This window comes from Procambarus clarkii, chromosome 59, assembly GCF_040958095.1.
Source record: "Procambarus clarkii isolate CNS0578487 chromosome 59, FALCON_Pclarkii_2.0, whole genome shotgun sequence".
Taxonomy (NCBI): Eukaryota; Metazoa; Arthropoda; class Malacostraca; order Decapoda; family Cambaridae; genus Procambarus; species Procambarus clarkii.
In genome coordinates, this window is record NC_091208.1 from 25,353,850 (window position 1) to 25,376,919 (window position 23,070).

Sequence of the window (23,070 nt, forward strand, 5' to 3'; positions counted from 1 at the left end):
GACGTGTATTTTTGTCCATATCTGATATGAGAATAAGGAACAGTAGCAGTGCAAGGACTGTACCTTGAGGTACAGAGCTTTTAACATCGCTTGGACTTGATTTTATTTGATTGACTGTTTCTCTTTGTGTTCTGTTCGACAGGAAATTGAGTATCCAGCGTCCTACTTTTCCAGTTATTCCCATTGACCTCACTTTGTGAGCTATCACCCCATGGTCACATTTGGCGAACACCTTTGCAAAGTCTGTGTATACAACATCTGCATTTTGCTTTTCTTCTAGGGCTTCTGTGATTTTGTCATAGTGGTTGAGTAAGTGTGACAGACAGGATCTTCCCGCTCTAAATCCATGTTGTCCTGGGTTGTGCAATTCATTGTTTTCCATAAAACTAGAAATTTGATTCCCAATCACTCTTTCAAACGCTTTTATTATGTGTGATGTTAGTGCAACTGGCCTATAATTTTTTACCAAGGCTTTACTCCCCCCCTTGTGCAACGGAGCTATATCTGCAGATTTAAGTGCTGCTGGTATCTCCCCTGTATCCAGGCTCTTTCTCCATATTACGCTGAGTGCTCTCGCTACTGGTACTTTACATCTGGGGGCAAGGGTCTACATCGTCTATGAGCAGATGCTTGAACGCTTGTCTGAAAGTGGGGACAGGAACCAGAGGAGCCTTGGGTATAGCCGGAACGTTTTTTCCTGCTCTCTGAGAAGGAAAACACGTCTTGCAATAATGCCTCGCATCTGCATCCATTCCCAGCCAACAGAAATGATCCCTGATCTGGTTAAGAGTCTTGGTTCCCCCCTTGGTGACCTGCGGTGTGCACCAAGTGCACAAGTTTGAGCACTGCCGGGGGAGCCGGTCGGCCGAGCAGACAGCACACTGGACTTGTGATCCAGTGGTCCTGGGTTCGATCCCAGGCGCCGGCGAGAAACAATGAGCAGAGTTTCTTTCACCCTATGCCCCTGTTACCTAGCAGTAAAATAGGTACCTGGGTGTTAGTCAGCTGTCACGGGCTGCTTCCTGGGGGTGGAGGCCTGGTCGAGGACTGGGCTGCGGGGACACTAAAAAAAGCCCCGAAATCATCTCAAGATAACCTCAAGATAACTGTATGCCTGTAACTTGATGGCAACACCACTTGGTGTCTTACTCCTAACTCATCATCCATCTCCATATGTACTGGTCTCCAATGCCTTATAAGCATTCCTTCGTACAAATAGAAGTACTGTACTGTACATCAGACTCGGGTCCAGCGAGGGCCCCCCTTTGGCCTCTCGTACCAACTCAGGAAACTCTCTCACTCTGCAGTTCACTCAACTGAGTGCGATCCACTTTGAGAGAATTGATGAGGGTCACCTGGATACCTTGTTCCGGGCCCTCTCTCCCCAACACCTTCAGTTGTCTGGTTTCCTCCTCGAACAGACAATCGAGGCCCAGGTCAACTGGCATATTCCCTCCTGTTGACGAGACCCACTCGATTCGTCCTCAACGCCCCATCCCACAATAACGACAAACACACAGCGAACGCCACCCTCTCGATCCCCGTTGCATCTCCCTCTGTATTTGCCAATTAACCACTACGTCTATAGGGCTCCAAGCACTCTTCACTCTTGATGATGAACAACCCCCCCCCACAATAGTCGTTCCCCAAGATCACTTGAGCTTCCATCCTCAGTAGTGAGGCACAAACCTCTACCATTAGGGTCTTGTAGCCATAATCAGAGTCCAACATCACTTTATGAAGGGGCATTCTCACCTGGCCTCCCACCTTATCCACCATGTCCACCTGCGTTCCCTTATGAGAACCCGAGCTTCGCACCACGAACACCAAGCCGACCATATGAAGATGGTTCCGAAGGTGGTGCCAGCCGCAAAAAAACCCCGCAAAAGCACAACGTCTCGAGGTGAACAGAACCGGTCGCTATGCGTATATCAGGCAGCAGCACAGTACCTCGCGCCCCAGTCAGCGACGAAACTACCTCCTACCCAAGGACAAACAGGAGTAAGAACCTCCCCAGCTGAACCCCCAAGGGCAGGCAGTCACCGAGCAGCGACAGAACCACATGGAGGTAGCTGCTCCTGAACGGCTCATGGAAGATAACCCTGAAGCCACAAAGGAAGTACTTACGAGGCGCCTAGGGACGGTAGCCCTAGGTGCATGCAGCACCAGTACTCTTGTGTTACTCCTGGCTCTCACACCACCAATACAGAACAACAAAACCGCACTGCAGCACTGCAAAGAGTGGAGCCAGAGCGATCGACCGTTCACTATCACAACAGCCTTTGAACTGGTGAGAGTTGCCGGAGTGGAAGTCTGGGACCTCCTTGTCCCCCCTCCTGGGGAGGAGCGGGTTGCGCAGACGGATGCACGGCGGTTGTGGTGACGTCATGTTTGTCTCCCTTTTTTTGATTGGGGAGTTCTGTTTACTTTTTCGGCATTCGGTTTGCAATTTTTAGGCCAGCAGTACTGTAGTTTGTTTTGAAATTCCTACCTTTCTGGGTGCCTGACCTGGTAGATGGCAGACAAAGACTGCTTCCAATTACACGAGGGGTGTCTTTAGGTCATTGCTCCTCGTGCCTCTCTTGAGGGGGCCCAGGTTCTGGCTCTGGTCCCCGGTAGGCTTTGAACTCCTTCGATTGACTGACAAAGACTGCTTCCAATTACACGAGGGGTGTCTTTAGGCCATTGCTCCTCGTGCCTCTCTTGAGGGGGGCCAGGTTCTGGCTCTGGTCCCTGGTAGGCTTAGAACTCCTTTGATTGACTGTTGTCACGGTGTAATATATACACATCAGTCCGGTATAGCTCCGGGGAGCCAAGGTGGCTCTCCACAGAAAAGCACAAAAATACTGAAATTCTTTACAAGGGAGATTGTCACTAAGCAGGAGGCTCTGGTAAGCTGAGGCTGGGTCGGCTGTGCCACCAGGAACACACACTCGGTCTCAACAAATGACGTTAGTCGATGACACAGTCGTAAGTCAAGTCGCATTTTCCGACGAAATTTACATCATAACTTGAAAAATTCGTAGGTAGGCGTAATCATAATTTAAGTTGTCACTATACCACAATACAGATTATGACAGAGAGGGCTTTGAGAGGTTTCTCAGGAAAAAAAAGGACATCAGACATTGGTACAGTATTGTATTTAGAATTCATTGTGTGAATAAGTCTAAAATAACAGCTTCTGCAAAGTAATCATGCAGCCCAATTATAGCACAACTTACTTTTATAGAGCAAACTGATATATGAGTAACAGTTGATTTTGATAACAATTCCAAGGCAATATGAGGATGGTTTTGCTTGAGGGCGAGTGCTGCTGCGAATATGATGAGGCGGCGGTTGATAAACATACCATACTCCTCTGCATGTTCGAACAATTTCAACACTTTTGTTAGGCTCTCCTGTGTATTCTGCAACAGAAATTATTGTTGGTTTCTGTGGGCATACTGGAAACACTCAGTACTTAAGAATTCTTAGTTGCGCTTATATTCTAGTGTAAAGCACTAGACAAGGCTCATTTAGTTTTCAATACAGTATATGTTTACAAAAAAGTAGGCTAGATCTGGTAATGGCTTCTCATTTGATTCAACATTTTTAAAAAACCAGCGTTGAATGTAATGAAACGCCATTTTCTGGGTGAGACCCGGAGGCTCCCCGGAGCTTTACCGGCTGATATGCTAATGTCAGACTTTGGCATCAGTCATGTGTATGGAGTTCTAGGGCCTACCGGGGACCACGAGCCAGAACCTGGCCCCCTCAGAGAGGCAAGGGGAGCAATGGCCTATAGAAACCCCCGTGTGGTTGGAAGCATTCTATGTCTGCCATCGACCGGGTCAAGCATCCAGAAAGGTAAGCATTCCAAAACAAACCCCTATTCTGGTGAAAATTGCTACCTAAGCCGAACTAGTGGATAGAACTCTTCAACAGAAAACAAGGAAACTAGTATGACGTCATACGTCACCGCGCCGCTGTCTGCGCAGCTCCCCCCTCCCCGGGAGGGGGAAGGGGGAGCCCCAGACCTCCCACGCCGGCTATGCACCCATCAGTTCTGAGGCTGGATGTCAAAACACGCGAAAAACGCCGACCGGAGGGAGGGAGGGTTGCCGGGGAGCCTCCGGGTCTCACCCAGAAAATGGCGTTTCATTACATTCAACGCTAGTTTTCTGGGGGGAGCCCCTTCGGCTCCCCGGAGCTAACTACCCACAGAGGAAGGTCAAAGGGACAAAACCGGGAGGCGGACACCACGCACCCCCCAAGGAGGCGAGACAACCGGCAGCAAACGCCAACCCAAGGCGCCACAGCCCCGAAAATCCCGGGAACAACACGAGAACCATGAGCAGCAAGGCCCCTGCACGAACACCAAAAACCCATGCCCGAAAGACTGCAACGCCACGTCGCCCAGACGGCAGCGAGAGCAGCGAAGCCACGAACGCCACAGGCATGAGGGAAGAACACAGGCAGCTTAGCCGCAAGAACACGGCTGACCACCCGGGACACCATCACCCGCGAACCGGGAAGAACAGAACCAGATCAACGCAAAACGCGCTCCGGACCCAAACGCCGTGGCACGCAAACAACAGCGGAGGGCCGCTACTGAACACAAAAACGACACCCCCCGGCCCGACCAACGAAGAACCAACAAACCCTGGACCCCTCCAGAATGCAGCAGGCCCACCCCGCGCCAGAAAAGATGGAGACTGCTGCCATCAAACAACCAAAACGCTAAAACCGAAGGAGCAAGAAAACTCAGCGAACCGACCCCCAGAGGGAAAGGCCCAAAGGAAAGAGCCGACGAAAAAACACACCGGAACCGAAGGGGCACTACCAACCGAGAAGATAGAGCACGCTGACCAGAGACCAGGATGGTGCAAGCGGCGCACGAACAGGCCGGAGGTGAAACGACGCACAAGACAGCTGACTAACGGTGCAGAAGCAACACCAAGACCGAAAGCAAGCTGAAGCGGCTCCGCCTGCGCCGCACGAAAAGAGGCGACAGTATGTGGCAAGACGACGGCCCCCAACCCCCACTAGAAAACCAAGCCGAGAGTAAACCAAGCTAACAAGAGTAACCACCTAAGAAGGGACAGGAAAAGGAAGGACCGCCAAAATACCCATACTGCCGCCAAGAGAAGCACGCAGGTGGGACACCTACCACGAAGCCACCCGACCACCAACCGGAGGCGAGACCACGAGGCAGAACATAAGCAGCCCCGACAAGGCCCCCCCGAGCCCAGGAAAAAGGCGGAGCCGCGAGAAGATCTCGGGGCCAACCACCGAAACCCAGGCGGCACAAGGAGATGGAACGTCTGCCGAACAGAAAAACTCCCCAAAGCATGCAAGCCCGCCAGGAGTTCAGAAACGACGGGTCCGACGCGAGACATCGCAAGAAACCCCCCCCCCCCCCCAAAAAAAAAACAACAACCGGCAGGGCAAGCTAGGAAAACCAAAGAAGGCGGAAGGGTCGCCGCCAGAACAGGACCCGAACCAAGGGGCACGAACAACTGCAATAGACCGAGACAAAGAAGCACATCACAGGACACAGGCTGACCAACGCCTAAGAACACACGCAGAACATCCCTGCTGCAGAGGAGGCAGGAAGAAAGAGCAGAAGCACAAAAAACCCCAGGAGAACAACCAGGGGTGGACAATCAGGCAGGGACAAAAACCCCACGCAATCCCCAGGCACAAAACAGCAGCAAAGTGCCACTCCACAACCGGACACAGGAACAAGGACACGCCACCGTGAAACACGATACCAATGCACACGTGCAGCAGCAGCAACAGGCACCACTGCAACATGCAACATGTAAATAGCAACTCCCCTCTGGAAAGGAGAGAACGGAGCAGGCAGGCCCCAGACAGGGCCAACGGAGACACGGCAAAACCCTGCAGGCCCAGAAACCTGCACCAGGCGACCGACGGCGGAGAAACCCCGCTCGATACCTGCTGGATGAGGTACTGGGAGCTCTTTTACACCTGAAGCCCGGCCCAAGGTCAGGCCAGACCGGCCAGAGGATGGCCCACCAGGCAGCTGCTAGGAGCAGTCCACCGGCCCACATACCCCCACAACCAGGACGGGCCGGAACTGCCATACGAAAACAGGCCAGTGTGCCCTGGAAGTCCACGGACGAACCAGCAAGAAGGCTTATGCTCGCAAGTAGGTCGTGTAACAAGCACAGACCACTGATGGTAATACAGTGTTCCCCAAAAGTGCCAATAGCACCACTGCACTCCACTGGTACTATCCCGCAAGTTCTACCAGATAGGCGGGACCCAAGAGCCAGAGCTCAAATCCTGCAAGCACAGCCAGGAGTCTCACCAGGTGAGTACAGAACCAACCCTACAACCCCCACACCTCACAACATTAAAAAAAAAGGAGGGTCCCCTGAATGACTCCAGCATGGGTTGGACATGCACATGAGGGGGACAGGAAGGGGTGATAAAGGGACAGTCACTGGTGTGCGAACGGTCTCAGTCGTACAAAAATATACCTAAATAAAGACAGGTATATAAACACCGCCGCATCCAGCGCCCGGCCAAAAGACGCCAGACCGCAGAAACTCACCTGGCGAATGGTGGCACGAACTTGACACGACTCAACCGTGCCCAGAAGAACTTGGGAGCACCGCCAGGTGAAGACGCCAGAGCCGGACCCTGCCGGACCCGCAGGAGAACAGGGAGAGGCGAAGGAGGCGGTCCACACCCATGACACAGGGAAAACAGCGGTGTCCTCCCCACAACTGGGAACCAGGACACCCCCGGCACGAAGGGGCACATACCGCAGCCAGGGAGAAGAATGAGAAGCGAAGCACTGTAGCAAAAAAGGGCGCAAAACCCCAGCACTGAAACACCGCCCAGACCAAAACAAACTCCACGGCGCACGCGCATAACACGCTGGCCGAACCGCACACCCTCCCTGCGGGAAGGCGCCAGCCAGGACTACTGCACGAGAAAAGTAGCCAAAAGAGGAAGCAGGAACAATAAAACCGGCCAAAGAAGCAAAGAGCCCAAAAAGAAACCCAACCGGGCGACAAGTAGCCCAACCGGGCAACAAGTAGCCCAACCGGGCAACAAGTAGCCCAACCGGGCGACAAGAAGCCCAACAGAGCGACAAGTACGAGGAGCCGACAGACGTTCCAATAATGCGGGAAGTAGCGAAAAACCTTCCCGTACCCTCGAGAACACAGAAGCCAACACTAGTCCCGAAGGCACACGAAGGCGCAGGCGCACCCGAGATCAGAAGTCACGCAGAACCCCATCGAATGGGGAAAAATGACAAAAACACCGTCCCAAAAAGGGGGGGGAGGAAACATCCACCCACAGGACGGAACCAACCGACTCAAAGGCCAAGGAACCAAGCCCGGGGAGGGGCCGACGTCCAACAGCACGTACGGCGAGTGGGGAGGAAAGACCCCACTCCGCGTAACCACAAGCCCCGCCTAGAGGGGGATAAAAAAAAACCCCGGGGTCTAACGGGGCCAAGGCCCCCCAAAGTCAGCCCCTCCCCAGCCCCAGGAACCTACACGACAGGCCCCGGGGCCGAGCCGTTCCCCCAAAGCCCCGGCCGTACCAGAAAACCGGGGCAGCCGTGAAAACACTAAGGAAGGGAGCCCACTGGCAGACTCATACAACACGGCTGGAGGAACAGGCCCAAATGCCCCCGTCACTACCCCGGAAGGGGAATTCCCCGAGACTGCCCGAGTCTCAACACCACCAAAAACCCCGCCCCGAACCTACAGACGGTAAGGAACTGGATGCAGGCAGGAAGGGTGAACCAGGGGAAAGACAAGGGGGCGTGGATGGAACCGAAGCAACCATCACCCCCAAGTCCCAAAACGAACTACCACGGGGCAGCCCCGGGGCTCCCGGGGATGAAACCACGAGAACGTTGCCACCACCAAGGCTCAAGTGCAACGCCTCTGCTGCCCGCACCCGCTTTGTTAGCACAACTGGGTAACCGAGCCACAACGAGCAACCAAACTCGCAGGACTCCGGGTCGAAGGTGTCACCGACCCACAGGCAGCAGACGGAGGCAAAACAGAGTCACCCAGAGACAAAAGGTGAGAGCAACCCTCAAACTCGCTGGAAGCGAGGGGGGGGACTCTGGGGTCACATCCATCGGACCCGCGCGCCCCCAGGGGTTTCCCAGGGTCCCGAGCGTTTACTTTAAGAGGACTCGCGCTCAGGTAATCCCAGGCAGGGTACTGCTAACCGGCACCCAAAGCTACCAAACAACTTTCTAAGAGCTGAACCCCCGGGACGTGTACACTCACGGGGACCTAGCAGGGGGTACCACCAGAAAATACTCAGAACACAAGGGACACAAGGGGCAAGAACGAAGGCAGACCCCCCCACCAGGTAGATAAACAAAAAGAAAAAGAAAACCCCGCAAGAGGACAGCGTACCCAAGCGGAACAGAGCCGGCCGCTATGATTGGTAAAGACAAGCTGCACAGTACCCCACGCCCCACCAGTGCAAACACTGCCCCTTACTCTAAGGCGAACAAGGGAGACAGAACACCCGAGCACACAAAGAGCGGCCGAAAACCAAGCAGTAAACGGCCAAGCAGGGGCAGGACCCAAGGAACTTGTGGAAGGTGGCCCCAAGCCCCAAGGGCAGTACTTACAGGGCACCTAGGGAAGGGAACCCTAGGCGCATGCAGCCCGAGTACTGAAGAATCACTCCGGGCTCACGCACCACCTAGAAAACAGACACCACACTCTAGGTACAGTGCTGAAACAACCACTGGAGCCGGAGCACATAACCTTTGCCTATAGCATCAGCCGAAGAACTGATGGGTGGATAGCCGGTGTGGGAGGTCTGGGGCTCCCCCTTCCCCCTCCCGGGGAGGGGGGAGCTGCGCAGACAGCGGCGCGGTGACGTATGACGTCATACTAGTTTCCTTGTTTTCTGTTGAAGAGTTCTATCCACTAGTTCGGCTTAGGTAGCAATTTTCACCAGAATAGGGGTTTGTTTTGGAATGCTTACCTTTCTGGATGCTTGACCCGGTCGATGGCAGACATAGAATGCTTCCAACCACACGGGGGTTTCTATAGGCCATTGCTCCCCTTGCCTCTCTGAGGGGGGCCAGGTTCTGGCTCGTGGTCCCCGGTAGGCCCTAGAACTCCATACACATGACTGATGCCAAAGTCTGACATTAGCATATCAGCCGGTAAAGCTCCGGGGAGCCGAAGGGGCTCCTCCCAGAAAGATTTGAAAAACATGTGAAATGAGTATGAATCTCAATTTCAAATAGATTGAGAATGAAGCAACCGAGTTAGCTGGAAAGTGTGATATTAATACGAAACAAACTGCACAGAAAACAAAACAATTCCACGATGAAATTACAGAGGATGAAGGAATATTTGATGCATAAAAAAACCCAGCATTAAATGTAATGAAATGCCATTTTCTGGGCGAGCCCCAGAAGCTCCCTGAAGCTATGAAGACTGACATGTGCTATATTAGTTTGGGGACATCAGTTACGGGAGTTCTTGCATACCGGGGACCACGAGCCAGAATCTGGCCCCCTCAGAGAGGCGCAGGGAGCAATGACCATATGAGTACTTTACATTTAGAGTATGTCATATCTGCCATCGACCAGGGAATACCCCCAGAAAGGTAGGCATGACAATACAAACCTCCAACTGGTAAAAATTACAACCTACATCCGAACAGGGCCAAACAATTCCCCCAAAAAGAAAACAAATAAACAAGCAAATCATCATGCAACTAGTGCGCCTGCCCGTTAGTGTGCCCCTCTCCCCCCCCCTACAGAGGGAAGGGGAAGCCCACTCAGGCGAGCCGGCAGCTCACCACTCCAGTTCGTATAATGATGAAAACTGCCGACCAGAGGGAGGGAGAGTGTTAGAGAGCTTCCGGGGCTCGCCCAGAAAATGGCATTTCATTACATTCAATTCTGGTTTTCTGCGAGGAGCCCCGTCGGGTCCCAAAAGCTATCTACCCACAGAGAAGCAAAAACAGGGACTTACCCGGGAGGCAGCAGCACCGCATGTATCAAGACAAAGAAGAGACAACAGGCCACAACAGACGTCCCAAAGCAGCATAAGGCCGCAGAGGGCCTGGAACATCAACAAGATAATGGGCGGCCAGGACCCTGTTCTATTTCTAAAACCCCCGTGCCCGAATGCCAAGCCAAGACACATTCCCAAATACAGCAACGAGAGCAGCATATTTCCTCACATCATGGGCATGAGGGTAGACTTGATGACCCTGCGGACAACCTGAGAGACACGAGCCCTGGAACAGGGAACCAAGGAAACCGGATCAACCCTGAGTACATCCACTGTCACTGAACCAGTATCACTGTCACTGAACGCAGGTAGCGACGTAAAGCCGCAACTGGACACAAAACATGATGCATCCTCGGCCTACCCAACTAAGCATCAACAACTCACGGAACCCTCCGGAAGCCCGCCGTCTCATTCTACGCCAGAAAAGAAGGAGAGGGCTGCAATTGAACAAAATGATTCCTAGGACCAAAGGAGCAGAACCCTCTGTGCAGGAGAAGAGCATGAAGCTAAAGTCAACAAAAACAAAGTTTTCATAAAACATTCACGGACTGAAGGGGCCACAACAAACTAAGGAGAGGAGAGAAATGAGAGAACTCGATCTAATGACCAACAAGACTCAGGCGGCGCTGCATGAGCAGGCTGGAGGTGAAAAAACGCACGAGAGATCTTACAGGACAGAGCAAGAGAGAGATCCACCCCAAATGCAAGCTGGAGCAGCTCTGCCAACGCCGCATAATAAAAAGTGACAGTATTCAGCATAAGATGCCGATCCTGAAAAAGCGAAGAAAGAACAAAACAACCCGAACCAAAATCGACGAGACCCGAAGAAGGAAAAGGAAATGGCAGAATGACCGCCAGGAGACTTCATACTGTCGCTGAGAGGAAGACCGCAGGTGGGACATTATCAAGGAAACAACCTGATCACCATACATGAAAAAGACCGGATGCAAAGAGCAGAAGAGTAGAACAAACCAGTGAAGTACCTTACCGGCCCAACCTGCTGAAAGAGCCGTAGAAAAACTCTCAAGTTCAGACACCGAGTAAGCATCGCCTAAAACCAAGGCTGGGGCAGCCATCATGGGGCCAGGAGAAGCACCACTCCCTTTACTATTCCAGCCAAGCCAACACCCGGAGCAACAGCTGGACCAGGGGATAAAGGTACAGGAACCCCGAGCCTGTACCTTTAGTGAGCCCATGACGGCCTCACAGTCGGGGAACAGCGCCACGTATAATGGGAGACGCTGGGACTACGCTGACACAAAGAGGTCCACCTCCGGGCACCTGAACGTCCGGCAAAGCCAAAGGAAGGAGGCGTCATCAACCGTCCACTTCGTGGAAAGAGGAAGGAAGTGTGACTGACTGTTTGCTAGGATGTTGGATGTAAAGAGATCCACGTCCGAAGTCCCGAACGTCTGGCAGAGCCAACTGAAGGAGTCAGCGTCGACTGTCCATTCCGTGGAAAGGGGGAAGGAAATAAGACAGGCTGTTGGACACTCCCCAGATGTGAATTGCCAGGAGAGTCAAACCCAGAAAACTCAGCAGACGAGTCACCCGAAGCGACCAGCCCGAAAAAGCCAAGGATTGCAATGAACTCCCCCCTCGGTTCAGACAATGAATAACTGGGAAGCAGTCCGGATCGTCGATCTGTGACGATCCGGACTGAAGGATAGATCCACCCGACAGAAGGATGGATCTCACTGCCCCTGGCCGGCTTGATGAGCACTGGTCACAAAGCCCCAGCCAAGAGACGACACGTCCGTGTATACATCAAGCAAGGGCTCGGGTAGGCGCCAAGGCATTGAACCCCGAAAAACCCGATGAGGAAGACAGCGACACAGCAACCTACACAAAGCCCCCGGAGGCCAAACCCAATGATCTCGAGAAAGGCGGAAGGGCCGTCTCTGAAGGAACCAGAACAGCTGACGAAGCCACATCCGATCATGGCAAAGTTCAGGCTTCTGCACAAACTCTCGAGCAACCGCCTCATGACCCGGAAGCCCCTCAGGAACAGACGAAGGCGGGAACGCAGACGGAGCAGAGCCGCCGGAGGCAAAGACAAGGAAGTGGTGCGAGCGTCCCAAACCAGACCCAGCCAAGCCCAAACCTGAGAGGGAACCAGATGGGACTTCCTCCAGTTCACCAAGAACTGGAGGAAGCCGGCGAGCTGGGAAAGAACCAAAACCCTGGCGAGCAGACACGCAGACTGGCTGGGAGCCCAAACTAGCCAGTTGTCGAGGTAGGCTAGAACCCAAACACCTAACAGACGCAGGCAGGACACCACGACCCGAGTAAGGCGCGTGAAAATGCGAGGCGCCAGATTCAACCCGAAAGGAAGACAACGAAAGGGTAAACTGGACGCCCTACAACAAAATCAAGTCAGTCCCTGAACCGCCACCACAGGCTGCACGAAACAAAGGCCCACCAATCATGGGAACAGACACGAGCAAATAGGGCGAGCCTCCCCCCCCCCCATTGCCCCGTAAGTGGGACGAACCGCGAAAGGGCCAATGCACCTTACGAGATCCTGAGCGGTGGACAGGGTGAACCCCGTGCCGACCAGAAACAGACAGAACCGATGGCTGCACCTGCCCAGAATCTGGCACCATTGGCCTACCACAACAAACGGAACCCCGAGCCCTGGCACGACCCTTCTGGAAAGGAACCCCACGAGCCCCCCGGAGCACCATCAAGTTAGACATAGGTCGACAACTAACTTAAGCCGCCTGGAGGTACTGCACCACCGCAGACTCTGCAAACAGCAAAGGACAAAAAGGCGAAGACAAGCGAAGAGCCAGAGCCCAAGCGGATTCCAAGGAAGAAGCAAGCACCGCCTGTTGACACACGAGGCGAGAAGCATAGAACCGCGAAATCGCATCCCGCAGGAATGGTGTGAAGAGCTTCAACAAAGCAGACAACGCCTGCACCGCAGAGGGCAGCACCCCAGACCCAGCAGTGGCTCCAAGCTCCGCCACATCCAACTCAAGCCAATCCGAGGACAGTTCAAGGAGGAGAAAAAGAAGTGCAGGGCCGAAGCAAGCAGGCCACGAGTATGCAAATCCTCTGCAACCGACCAAGGCAGCCAAAAGGGAAGGAAGCTGCATGTGAAGCTGCACAACACCAACATCCCGTGGAAGGGCAGGGGCGAACAAACAAGCATTGAGGTGCTCGAAGTTGCCCCCGCAGGAAAACCTGAAATGCCGTCTGAGTCTCCCACCAGTCAAGCGCGTGGGATCGACAGAACATGAATTCACCTAGTTGTTCTTGCGGGGGTTGAGATCTGCTCTTTCGGCCCACCTCTCAACTGTCAATCAACTGTTTCTACTACTACTATTTTTTTCTCCACACTACACACACACACCCCAAGAAGCAGCCCGTGACAGTTGACTAACTCCCAGGTACCTATTTACTGCTAGGTAACAGGGGCATAGGATGAAAGAAACTCTGCCCATCGTTTCTCGTCGGCGCCCGGGATCAAACCCGGGACCACAGAATCACGTGTCCAGCGTGCTGTCCGCTCGGCCACCGGCTCCCTGCCTGAGTGTGCCAAGCCTCCAACGAAAAAAGAGGACAGTCCGGGAATTTCAAAACGAACCCAGTACAGACAAAACGAACCGTGCACACTGGAACGAGGTTCCATCACGAAAGCATAATCGTAATAAAGCAGTCTCCGTGGTGTAGTGGTAAGACACTCGCCTGGCGTTCCGCGAGCGCTATGTCATGGGTTCGTATCCTGGCCGGGGAGGATTTACTGGGCACAATTCCTTAACTGTAGCCTCTGTTTAACGCAACAGTAAAATGTGTAATTGGATGAAAAAACGATTCTTCGCGGCAGGGGATCGTATTCCAGGGACCATAGGATTAAGGACTTGCCCGAAACGCTACGCGTACTAGTGGCTGTACAAGAATGTAACAACTCTTGTATATATCACAAAAAAAAAAAAAAAAATAATGAGGTAAGCCACAAGGGCTTCCTGCACCTCAGAAGACAAAATGTAGGAAGCCGAAAACCTCCGGAAAAACTGAACCGAGGAACCCGCGGGATCTCAGAACCCACCAAATCCAATTCGTACGCGGAGGGAGAGAAAGAGAACTCCCTTCTCCTTGTAACACTAAGCCCTGCTCTGAGGGCAGAAAAAACCCAGGCGGGGTCCAACGGGGCCCAAGGCCCCAAGTCAACCCCTCCCCAGCCCTGGGAACCTCTCCCTGAGGACCCGGGGCCGAGCCAGCTTCCAAAATCCCCGCTTCCAAAATCCCCGCTTCCAAAATCCCCGCTTCCAAAGAAAAAGCGAGAGCCACTGAAAAAGCAGGAACAAAGGGGGCCCACTGGCTAGACCCAGAAGCTCCGGCTGAAGGACCAGACTCGAATGCCTCCACCACAACCCCAGAATGGGGCACCCCCGTGACCGCCCAAGTCTCAACACCAACTAGACCCTGCCCCGACTCCAAAACCCTCAGACGCTTCGGAGCCTGAAGCAAGGGGGAGGGGGGGGGGGAACCGGATGAACAACAGAGGGGAAAGGACTAGGAGGGGTGGACGGAACCAGAGCCGAAATGACTCCCACCCCCAAGTCCGGGTCCCTATAAGCAAAACTGGGCAATTTTGGGGCATCCGGGACCACAACCAACCTAGCGCATTGCAGCAACCTAAATCTAGCATGCAACACCGTAGCTGCCTGTACCCGCATATCATTATCAGTGGCTTGGGTGAATTGAAGCATGTACAGTACAGACAACACACGTCGCATGACTTCGGGTCAAAACAATCATCGACCCAACAGGCAGCATGGCGGAAGCAAAACCGGTGAATATCACCCTGAGACAAGGGGACAGAGCAACCTTCAAACTCACAGGACGTGAAGGGGGGGACTCAGGGATCACTTCTATCAGACCACTTAGCCCTCATGGGGTTTCCCAGGGTCCTTAGCCTTGGTTACACGCTATGGGAAGCCCAGGCAGGGTATTGCAAACCGGCGCCCAAGTCTACCAAACAAATTTCTAAAGCTGAACCCGCGGGACGTGTCCACTCGCGGGGGCCATGTGGGGAGGACCACCAAACACAGAAATATAGATATATAGATATATATATATACCCCAAGAACAGCAATGGGGGACCACAAAGGCAGACCCCCCTAGGCAGAAAAACAAAAATAAAAGAAAACCCTGCAAGAGGACAACGTACCCAGGTGGAATAGAGTGGGTCGCTGTTATGGGTGAAACCTAGCTGTGCAGTACCCCGTGCCCCTGCCAGTGATGAAAGCTACCCCCTACCCAGAGACAAACAAAAGTAAGAAAAACCCCAGCTGACCCCAGGGGCGGCCAAATACCGAGCAGTAAGCGGTACAGCGGAGGTAGATCCCGAGGTGATTTGTGGAAGGTGGCCCCAAGCCCCAAGGGCAGTACTTACAGGGCACCTAAGAAAGGGCACCATAGGCGCATGCAGCCTGAATAACGTGGAATACGTCTCCTGGCTAACGCACCCCCGGAAGAGACAGCCCAAACCACAAGGCACAGAACTGAAACAAAAAGTGGAGCCAGAGGCATGACTGCACCAGGCTCCCATCAGCCAAGAACTGAAGGTTGGGTCGCCGGCGGGTGGGTCTGAGGGTCCCCCTTCCCCCTCCCAGGGAAGGGGGGTTGTGCAGACAGTGGCGAGGCGACATGACGTCATGCTAGTTTGCTAATTTTTATTTGGGGAGTTCTGTCCACTTGTTTGGCCTTCGGTCGCAATAGTTTTACCAGAATAGGGGTTTGTTTAGAGGCGCCTACCTTTCTGGGTGCCTGTTCCGGTAAATGGCAGACATAGAATGCTCCCAACTACAGGGAGATCTCTATAGGCTATTGCTCCCCGTGACTCTCTAGAGGGGGCCAGGTTCTGGCTCGTAGTCCCCGGTAGACAAGAACTCCATGCATTGACTGATGCCAGAAGATATACATATCCATTCAGCTTGGATAGCTCTGGGGAGCCGACAGGGCTCCCCCCAAAAATGGCAGAAAGCGAGATTGCAGCTTAGCAAAAATGTAGGGGAAGAGAGATGGACACTATCCGAGAATCTCACACGAGGCCCAGCCAAATCCGAACCTGGGATGGAACCAAATGGGACTTCCTCCAATTCACCAGGAACCCAAAACCGGCATGCTAGGAAAGAAACATATCCCTGGCGAGCAGACACGCAGACCGAATGGGAGCCCACACAACCAGTCGTCGAGGTAGGCCAGAACCCGAAGACCTAACAAACGAAGATGGTTCACCACAACTTGATTGGGATTGAAAAGGTGACACCCCTAGGGTCAACACTTGCAGCAGAGGAGCTCCAGCATATTTCAACAATCCTAAGTATTGTAGTACAGGTTGATGGTAGTGAGTGGTGTCCCAGAGAACATAAAGGTATAGTGCTCTTGAAAAATAGGTGAGACAACAGGAAAGTGCTAAGGGAAGTGAAAAATCGGATGAGAAAAAGTTGCCCTAGTGTTTACAGTGCAGAGAAGAACATTCAAGATGGCCACTGGCAAGGGGAAAAACAAAACAGAGCTTGATTTTGAGGGATTCAATGAAGAAAGCATTGATATTAGCAGTCTACATAACAAGTTGGTAAATTTAGATACTATAGTGAACTCTCATGTAGAAATAATTAGTAAATTGAAAGAAAGTAATCACCATTTGAATAGCAAAGTTTTATGTCTTGAAGGTTTAGTGAAAGACTTGCGCAAGGATAAGAATCAATTGGAAACAAATTGCAAAGCCATGGAAGAAGAAAATAAACTCTTAAAAATAGCTTTGGAAGAAGTTAAAGTAAATTTAAACATAAATGACTACAATAGGTTAGGCAAGGAAATTCAACAGGAGAAACAGCTTTTGTCAGCACAGATGGAGGAAGTTACACAGGGAATAGAACAGTGCAAGAAAGATATGCAACTCACTTATGCACAAGTGGCCAAGGAGAAGGAAAATATAGAAGAAGCAGTAAAGGAAGTCAAACACTGCAGCAACCAAGATAAAACAAACATTAGGCTGGAAGTGAGAAAAGAATTGGCATCTAACCCGAAGTTGGTGCAAAACACAGTTGATCGGAGTAAGTCCCTGATCATTTTTGGCTGCAAAGAAAAGGCGATAACATCTAGGTCAGAAAGAGCTGTAGAAGAAGCGAAAGTAGTAGATAAAATTGTTGGCCTCGTGGAAGGTCTTACAACCAGAGAGAATGTGTGCGACTACAGGAGAATAGGCAGGTACGTAAAAGGGAAAGATCGACCTTTGAGGATCACCCTAAACGGTGCCAAACAGATGGAAGAAGTACTAAGGAATGCTAGAAAATTGCAAAGGGATGAGGATGGGAAAGGGTGGTCGTTAAGACGAGATCTTTCAAAAGAAGATAGAGAGAAGCTGAAACTGAACCTCGCCGAGGCAAAACATTTAAATGAGAGCAGGAATGAAGAAGAAATAAATTCTTTTTTTCAACAAAGTGATAGGGGTAGGCAAACCAGTAAAGTGGTACATAAAGGCAAACTAACAAAATCAATAGAGAGAGGGGGAGTGAAGAATAAGGAGAGGGGGAACAAGTTCCTGAAGATTGCATACACCAACATAGATGGAGTGAGATCGAAGATACTGGAGTTAAGTGATGTAATACAGCTGCAGACACCAGACATTGTTGCACTCACGGAGACAAAACTTGAAGATGTAATTTTAAATGAGGTCATATTCCCAAGGGGCTACTCAATTTGGAGACGGGACAGAAAAATTAGGAAAGGCGGTGGCGTTGCTGTGCTGGTAAAAGAACACCTAAAGGTGAAGGAAATAATGACTGCCAATCCACAAGAAGTTGACATAATAGCACTAGAGATCTGCCATGAGGATGATAAACTAATGATAATAAATGCATATAGTCCACCGCCAAGCAGCACATGGTCAAAGGAGGAGCTAGATAGTAAACGTGAAGGTCTTATAACAATAATGAGAGAGATTATAGCGAGAGCGGATAACGATAGATCACGACTGTTGATAGTCGGTGACTTCAACTTAAAATCCATAGACTGGGAAGCATATGAAGCTAAAACAGAAGATTTTTGGACCTGTAAATTTGTAGACCTCATCCTGGAAACATTCTTGTATCAACATGTTAAACAAGCTACGAGGATGAGGGAAGGGGACGTTCCCTCCATGCTAGATTTGATATTTACCAGGAAGGAGGAAGAGATATTTGACATTCAGTACCTTCCTCCCTTGGGTAAAAGTGACCATGTCTTTTTGGGAATAAAGTATGCAATGCGTTATAAGCTGGAAGAAAATAAGGAGGTTGAAGCAGTTGAAAAACCAGACTTCAGGAGAGGACATTATGGTGACCTTAGAAATTTTTTTAGTGAGTATAATTGGACAGACTTGATGCTAGGCAAGGAAGTGAATGAGATGTATATCAAGTTTTGTGAAATATATGATAAAAGGCACAAAAATATTTATACCAAAACAGAGATGCAGAACTAGGAAACAGGATTGGTTCAATAGAAATTGCGAGAGGGCTAGAGACCAAAAGACACAAAAATGGAATCAATACAGGAAGAGGCCGAACCCCCAAACACACCAGCGATACAAAGATGCGAGAAACAACTACACGGCAGTCAGGAGAGAGGCAGAAAGAAATTTTGAACAAGGGATTGCAAACAAATGTAAAACAGAACCAGGTCTATTCTATAAATTCATAAACAACAAATTGCAAGTAAAGGATAATATTCAGAGGTTGAAAATGGGAAATAGATTCACGGAAGATGAAAAGGAAATGTGTGAAACACTAAACGAAAATTTCCAAAGTGTGTTTGTACAAAATGAAATCTTTAGGGAACCAGATACAATAAGAATTCCAGAGAACAACATAGAGCACATAAAGGTGTCTAGAGACGAAGTGAAAAAAATGCTCAAGGAGCTCGGTAAGAACAAAGCAGCTGGCCCAGATGGCGTTTCACCATGGGTTCTGAGAGAATGTGCATCTGAGCTCAGCATTCCACTTCACCTAATCTTTCAGGCATCCCTGTGTACAGGAATCGTAGCAGACGTGTGGAAACAGGCTAACATAGTTCCAATCTACAAAAGTGGCAGCAGGGAAGACCCCCTCAGGGAAGACCTGTATCATTGACAAGTGTAATAGTGAAAGTATTGGAAAAACTAATCAAAACTAAATGGGTAGAACACCTAGAGAGAAATGATATAATATCAGACAGACAGTATGGTTTTTGATCTGGAAGATCCTGTGTATCAAATTTACTCAGTTTCTATGATCGAGCCACAAAGATATTACAGGAAAGAGATGGTTGGGTTGACTGCATCTATCTGGACCTAAAAGAGGCTTTCGACAGAGTTCCACATAAGAGGTTGTTCTGGAAACTGGAAAATATTGGAGGGGTGACAGGTAAGCTTCTATCATGGATGAAAAATTTTCTGACGGATAGAAAAATGAGGGCAGTAATCAGAGGCAATGTATCGGAATGGAGAAATGTCACAAGTGGAGTACCACAGGGTTCAGTTCTTGCACCAGTGATGTTTATTGTCTACATAAATGATCTACCAGTTGGTATACAGAATTATATGAACATGTATGCTGATGATGCTAAGATAATAGGAAGGATAAGAAATTTAGATGATTGTCATGCCCTTCAAGAAGACCTGGACAAAATAAGTAGATGGAGCACCACTTGGCAAATGGAATTTAATGTTAATAAATGTCATGTTATTGAATGTGGAATAGGAGAACATAGACCCCACACAACCTATATATTATGTGAGAAATCTTTAAAGAATTCAGTCTTTAGCAGTCTCCGTGGTGTAGTGGTAAGACACTCGCCTGGCGTTCCGCGAGCGCTATGTCATGGGTTCGTATCCTGGCCGGGGAGGATTTACTGGGCGCAATTCCTTAACTGTAGCCTCTGTTTAACGGAACAGTAAAATGTGTACTTGGATGAAAAAACGATTCTTCGCGGCAGGGGATCGTATTCCAGGGACCATAGGATTAAGGACTTGCCCGAAACGCTACGCGTACTAGTGGCTGTACAAGAATGTAACAACTCTTGTATATATCTAAAAAAAAAAAAAAAAAAAAAAAAAATCTGATAAAGAAAGATCTAGGGGTGGTTCTAGATAGAAAACTATCACCTGAGGACCACATAAAGAATATTGTGCAAGGAGCCTATGCTATGCTTTCTAACTTCAGAATTGCATTTAAATACATGGATGGCGATATACTAAAGAAATTGTTCATGACTTTTGTTAGGCCAAAGCTAGAATATGCAGCTGTTGTGTGGTGCCCATATCTTAAGAAGCACATCAACAAACTAGAAAAGGTGCAAAGACATGCTACTAAGTGGCTCCCAGAACTGAAGGGTAAGAGCTACGAGGAGAGGTTAGAAGCATTAAACATGCCAAAACTAGAAGACAGAAGAAAAAGAGGTGATATGATCACTACATACAAAATAGTAACAGGAATTGATAAAATCGACAGGGAAGATTTCCTGAGACCTGGCACTTCAAGAACAAGAGATCATAGATTTAAACTAGCTAAACACAGATGCCGAAGAAATATAAGAAAATTCACCTTCGCAAATAGAGTGGTAGACAGTTGGAACAAGTTAAGTGAGAAGGTGGTGGAGGCCAAGACCGTCAGTAGTTTCAAAGCGTTATATGACAGAGTGCTGGGAAGACGGGACACCACGAGCGTAGCTCTCATCCTGTAACTACACTTAGGTAATTTCACTTAGGTAATTACAACCCTGGTTGAGCGTGTAAAAATGCGAGATGCCAGATTCAGATCGAATGGAAGGCAACGAAAGCAGTAAGCCTGTCGCTCAACCACGAACCCCAACCAATCCTTGAACCCCAGGTGAATAGCAACATGCCAATAAGCATCTTGAGGTCCAGAGAAATTGTCCAAGCACCTGGCTTGAGAAGAAGCAGGACCTGGGACAATGTGGTCATCCGAAACGAAGGGCAAGGAATCACATGGTTCAGATGGGACAAGTCCAGAATGAACCAAAGATCCACACAGTCCTGTTTCAGAACTGGAATCGAGCAGGAAACCCACTTGAGGGACGAAGTCGTTTAGACCATGCCAAAGCGAACCCACTCCAAGATGACTCGACAGAGACAAGGAAAAAGCTTGATCTACCAGCCCCGAACCGACCAACAAAGGAGGAGCCACCCAATGCCACCACAGTCTGGTAGAGATGACCTGATTAGCTCACAAATTGTGGGACCAAGCATTGGTAAAGAAAGCCAGCTCCACCTTCCTCCATCTCCCCGTCAACAGGGTAACCCGCAAAACGGCCAATGCAACCACCGAGAAGCCAAGTTCTGTACAGAGCGACCACCGCGCCGACCAGATGAAGAAGGCCCCCAGAAGACACAGGCTCAGAAACTGGCACCAACGACCCACCTCGACCAATCGAAACCCGAGCCCTGGCACGACCACCCCAAGAACAATCCCTCCTGGAGCACCAACAAATCCGAAATGGGGTGGCAACTGGCAGAAGCCCCCAACAAAAACTGAGCTATACAGTCCTCAGGAAATAACAAATTACAGAACGGAGATGAAGACTGAAGAGCCAGAGCCCAAGCGGGATCAAGAGAAAGAGCAAGGATGGCCTGCCGACACGTGAGCCGAGAGGCAAAAAACGGACACCGCTTCTCAGAGGATCAGCGCAAACAGCTTTATCATGGCATCTGACATCTCTGTAGCTGAAGCCAGAACCTCAGTCGAAGCTCAGTGCCCCCACATCCTTTGAAAGCCAGTCCGAGGACAGCTCCAGAAGGCTAAAGAAGCACAAGACCGAGGCCAAAAGATCGCAAGCTCAATGGTCATTTGCTGCCAATGAAACCGAGTGGGAAACTGAGCATGTAATTGTAGCAAACCCACCTCTCTCATTGAGGAACTCCATTGAGCCCCCAAGAATACCTGCAACACTGAGGTAACCTCACTCCACTCAAGCATGTGGGGTACAACAAAACCCATGCCAAACTCCAAGCAAAAAGAAAGGGCAGTCTGCTAGCCAGGAAGACTCCAGAACCTCATAACACAGCCAATACGGTTAAGAAGAACTGAAATCAAACAAAGCCGGATTCATTATGGAGGCGTAACCCGGGTCTCGCAGGAGGTAAGCACCCAGAGCCTCCCGAACCTCTGCAGGGAAAATCCAAGAGGCAGAGAACCTCTGGAAGGACGAATTCGAAGAACCCAAAGGTACCCAGAAACGAACCTGGGGGGGGGGGGGGGAATCCAACTCAAATGCATACAGCGAAGGTAGATAAGAACACCCCGCCCCTGCAGCAATAACCCCTGCCCCAAAGGCACCAAGGCCCAAGCGGGGTCAAAAGGAGACCACTCGCTCCAAGCGGACTCCCCATGCGCCCTGGGAATCCCGGACACAGGCCCTGGGGCAGAACCTTCATCCACGCCCACCACCCCTGAAGAAATGTCGGAGTCCAGGGGACATTGGGCTCCGTACCCGAATTTGAAGGGGCATTCCCCAAAATCACCCGAGACTCATCCTGAGCTAAATCCTGCCCCAACTCCGAAACTCTCAGAAGTTTGGGAACCGGCAGCAGAGGCGCAGACAAAAAAGTCGATGCGACTAACGCCCCCAAATCCTGGTCCCTAAAACCCAAGCGGGCAGTTCTGGGGCTTCCAACCAGGTAACCTACCTAGCTCGTTGCAACAAAGAATACCTAGCATGCAATTGCAGCTGCCACCTGACCCCTAAGATATTCAGACAAAGAATGGGTAAACTGGATCATGAGTGGAGAACAAATCTCACAAGACTCTGGATCGAAGGTGTCATCAACCCAACAGGCAACATGACAGTGGCAGCACAGATGATAATCACCCTGAGACAGGGGCAACGAGCAACCTTCAATCTCGCACAAGGCGAGAGAGGACTCGGAAGGGACACACTGAGTCACCCTGAGCCCTAAGGGGTTTTCCAGGGCCCGCAGAGGTCAGTAACCCTACAGGGAACCCAGGCACTGGGGCCAGCAAAGCCGGTTGAACCCTGTCTATTACCAGGC

General features: G+C 50.7%; 1 protein-coding gene across 3 annotated transcripts in view; it reads right to left on the bottom strand.

Annotated features, from left to right (window-relative positions):
* LOC123768263 (pentatricopeptide repeat-containing protein 2, mitochondrial) overlaps positions 1-23,070 on the bottom strand; it is a 146,949-nt gene that overhangs the window by 40,019 nt on the left and 83,860 nt on the right. For all 3 annotated transcript variants that reach the window (XM_069307051.1, XM_069307053.1, XM_069307052.1), the window contains one exon: positions 3,222-3,407. In XM_069307051.1, the coding sequence (XP_069163152.1) occupies positions 3,222-3,407 (186 nt within the window). The remainder of the gene's footprint in view (positions 1-3,221; positions 3,408-23,070) is intronic.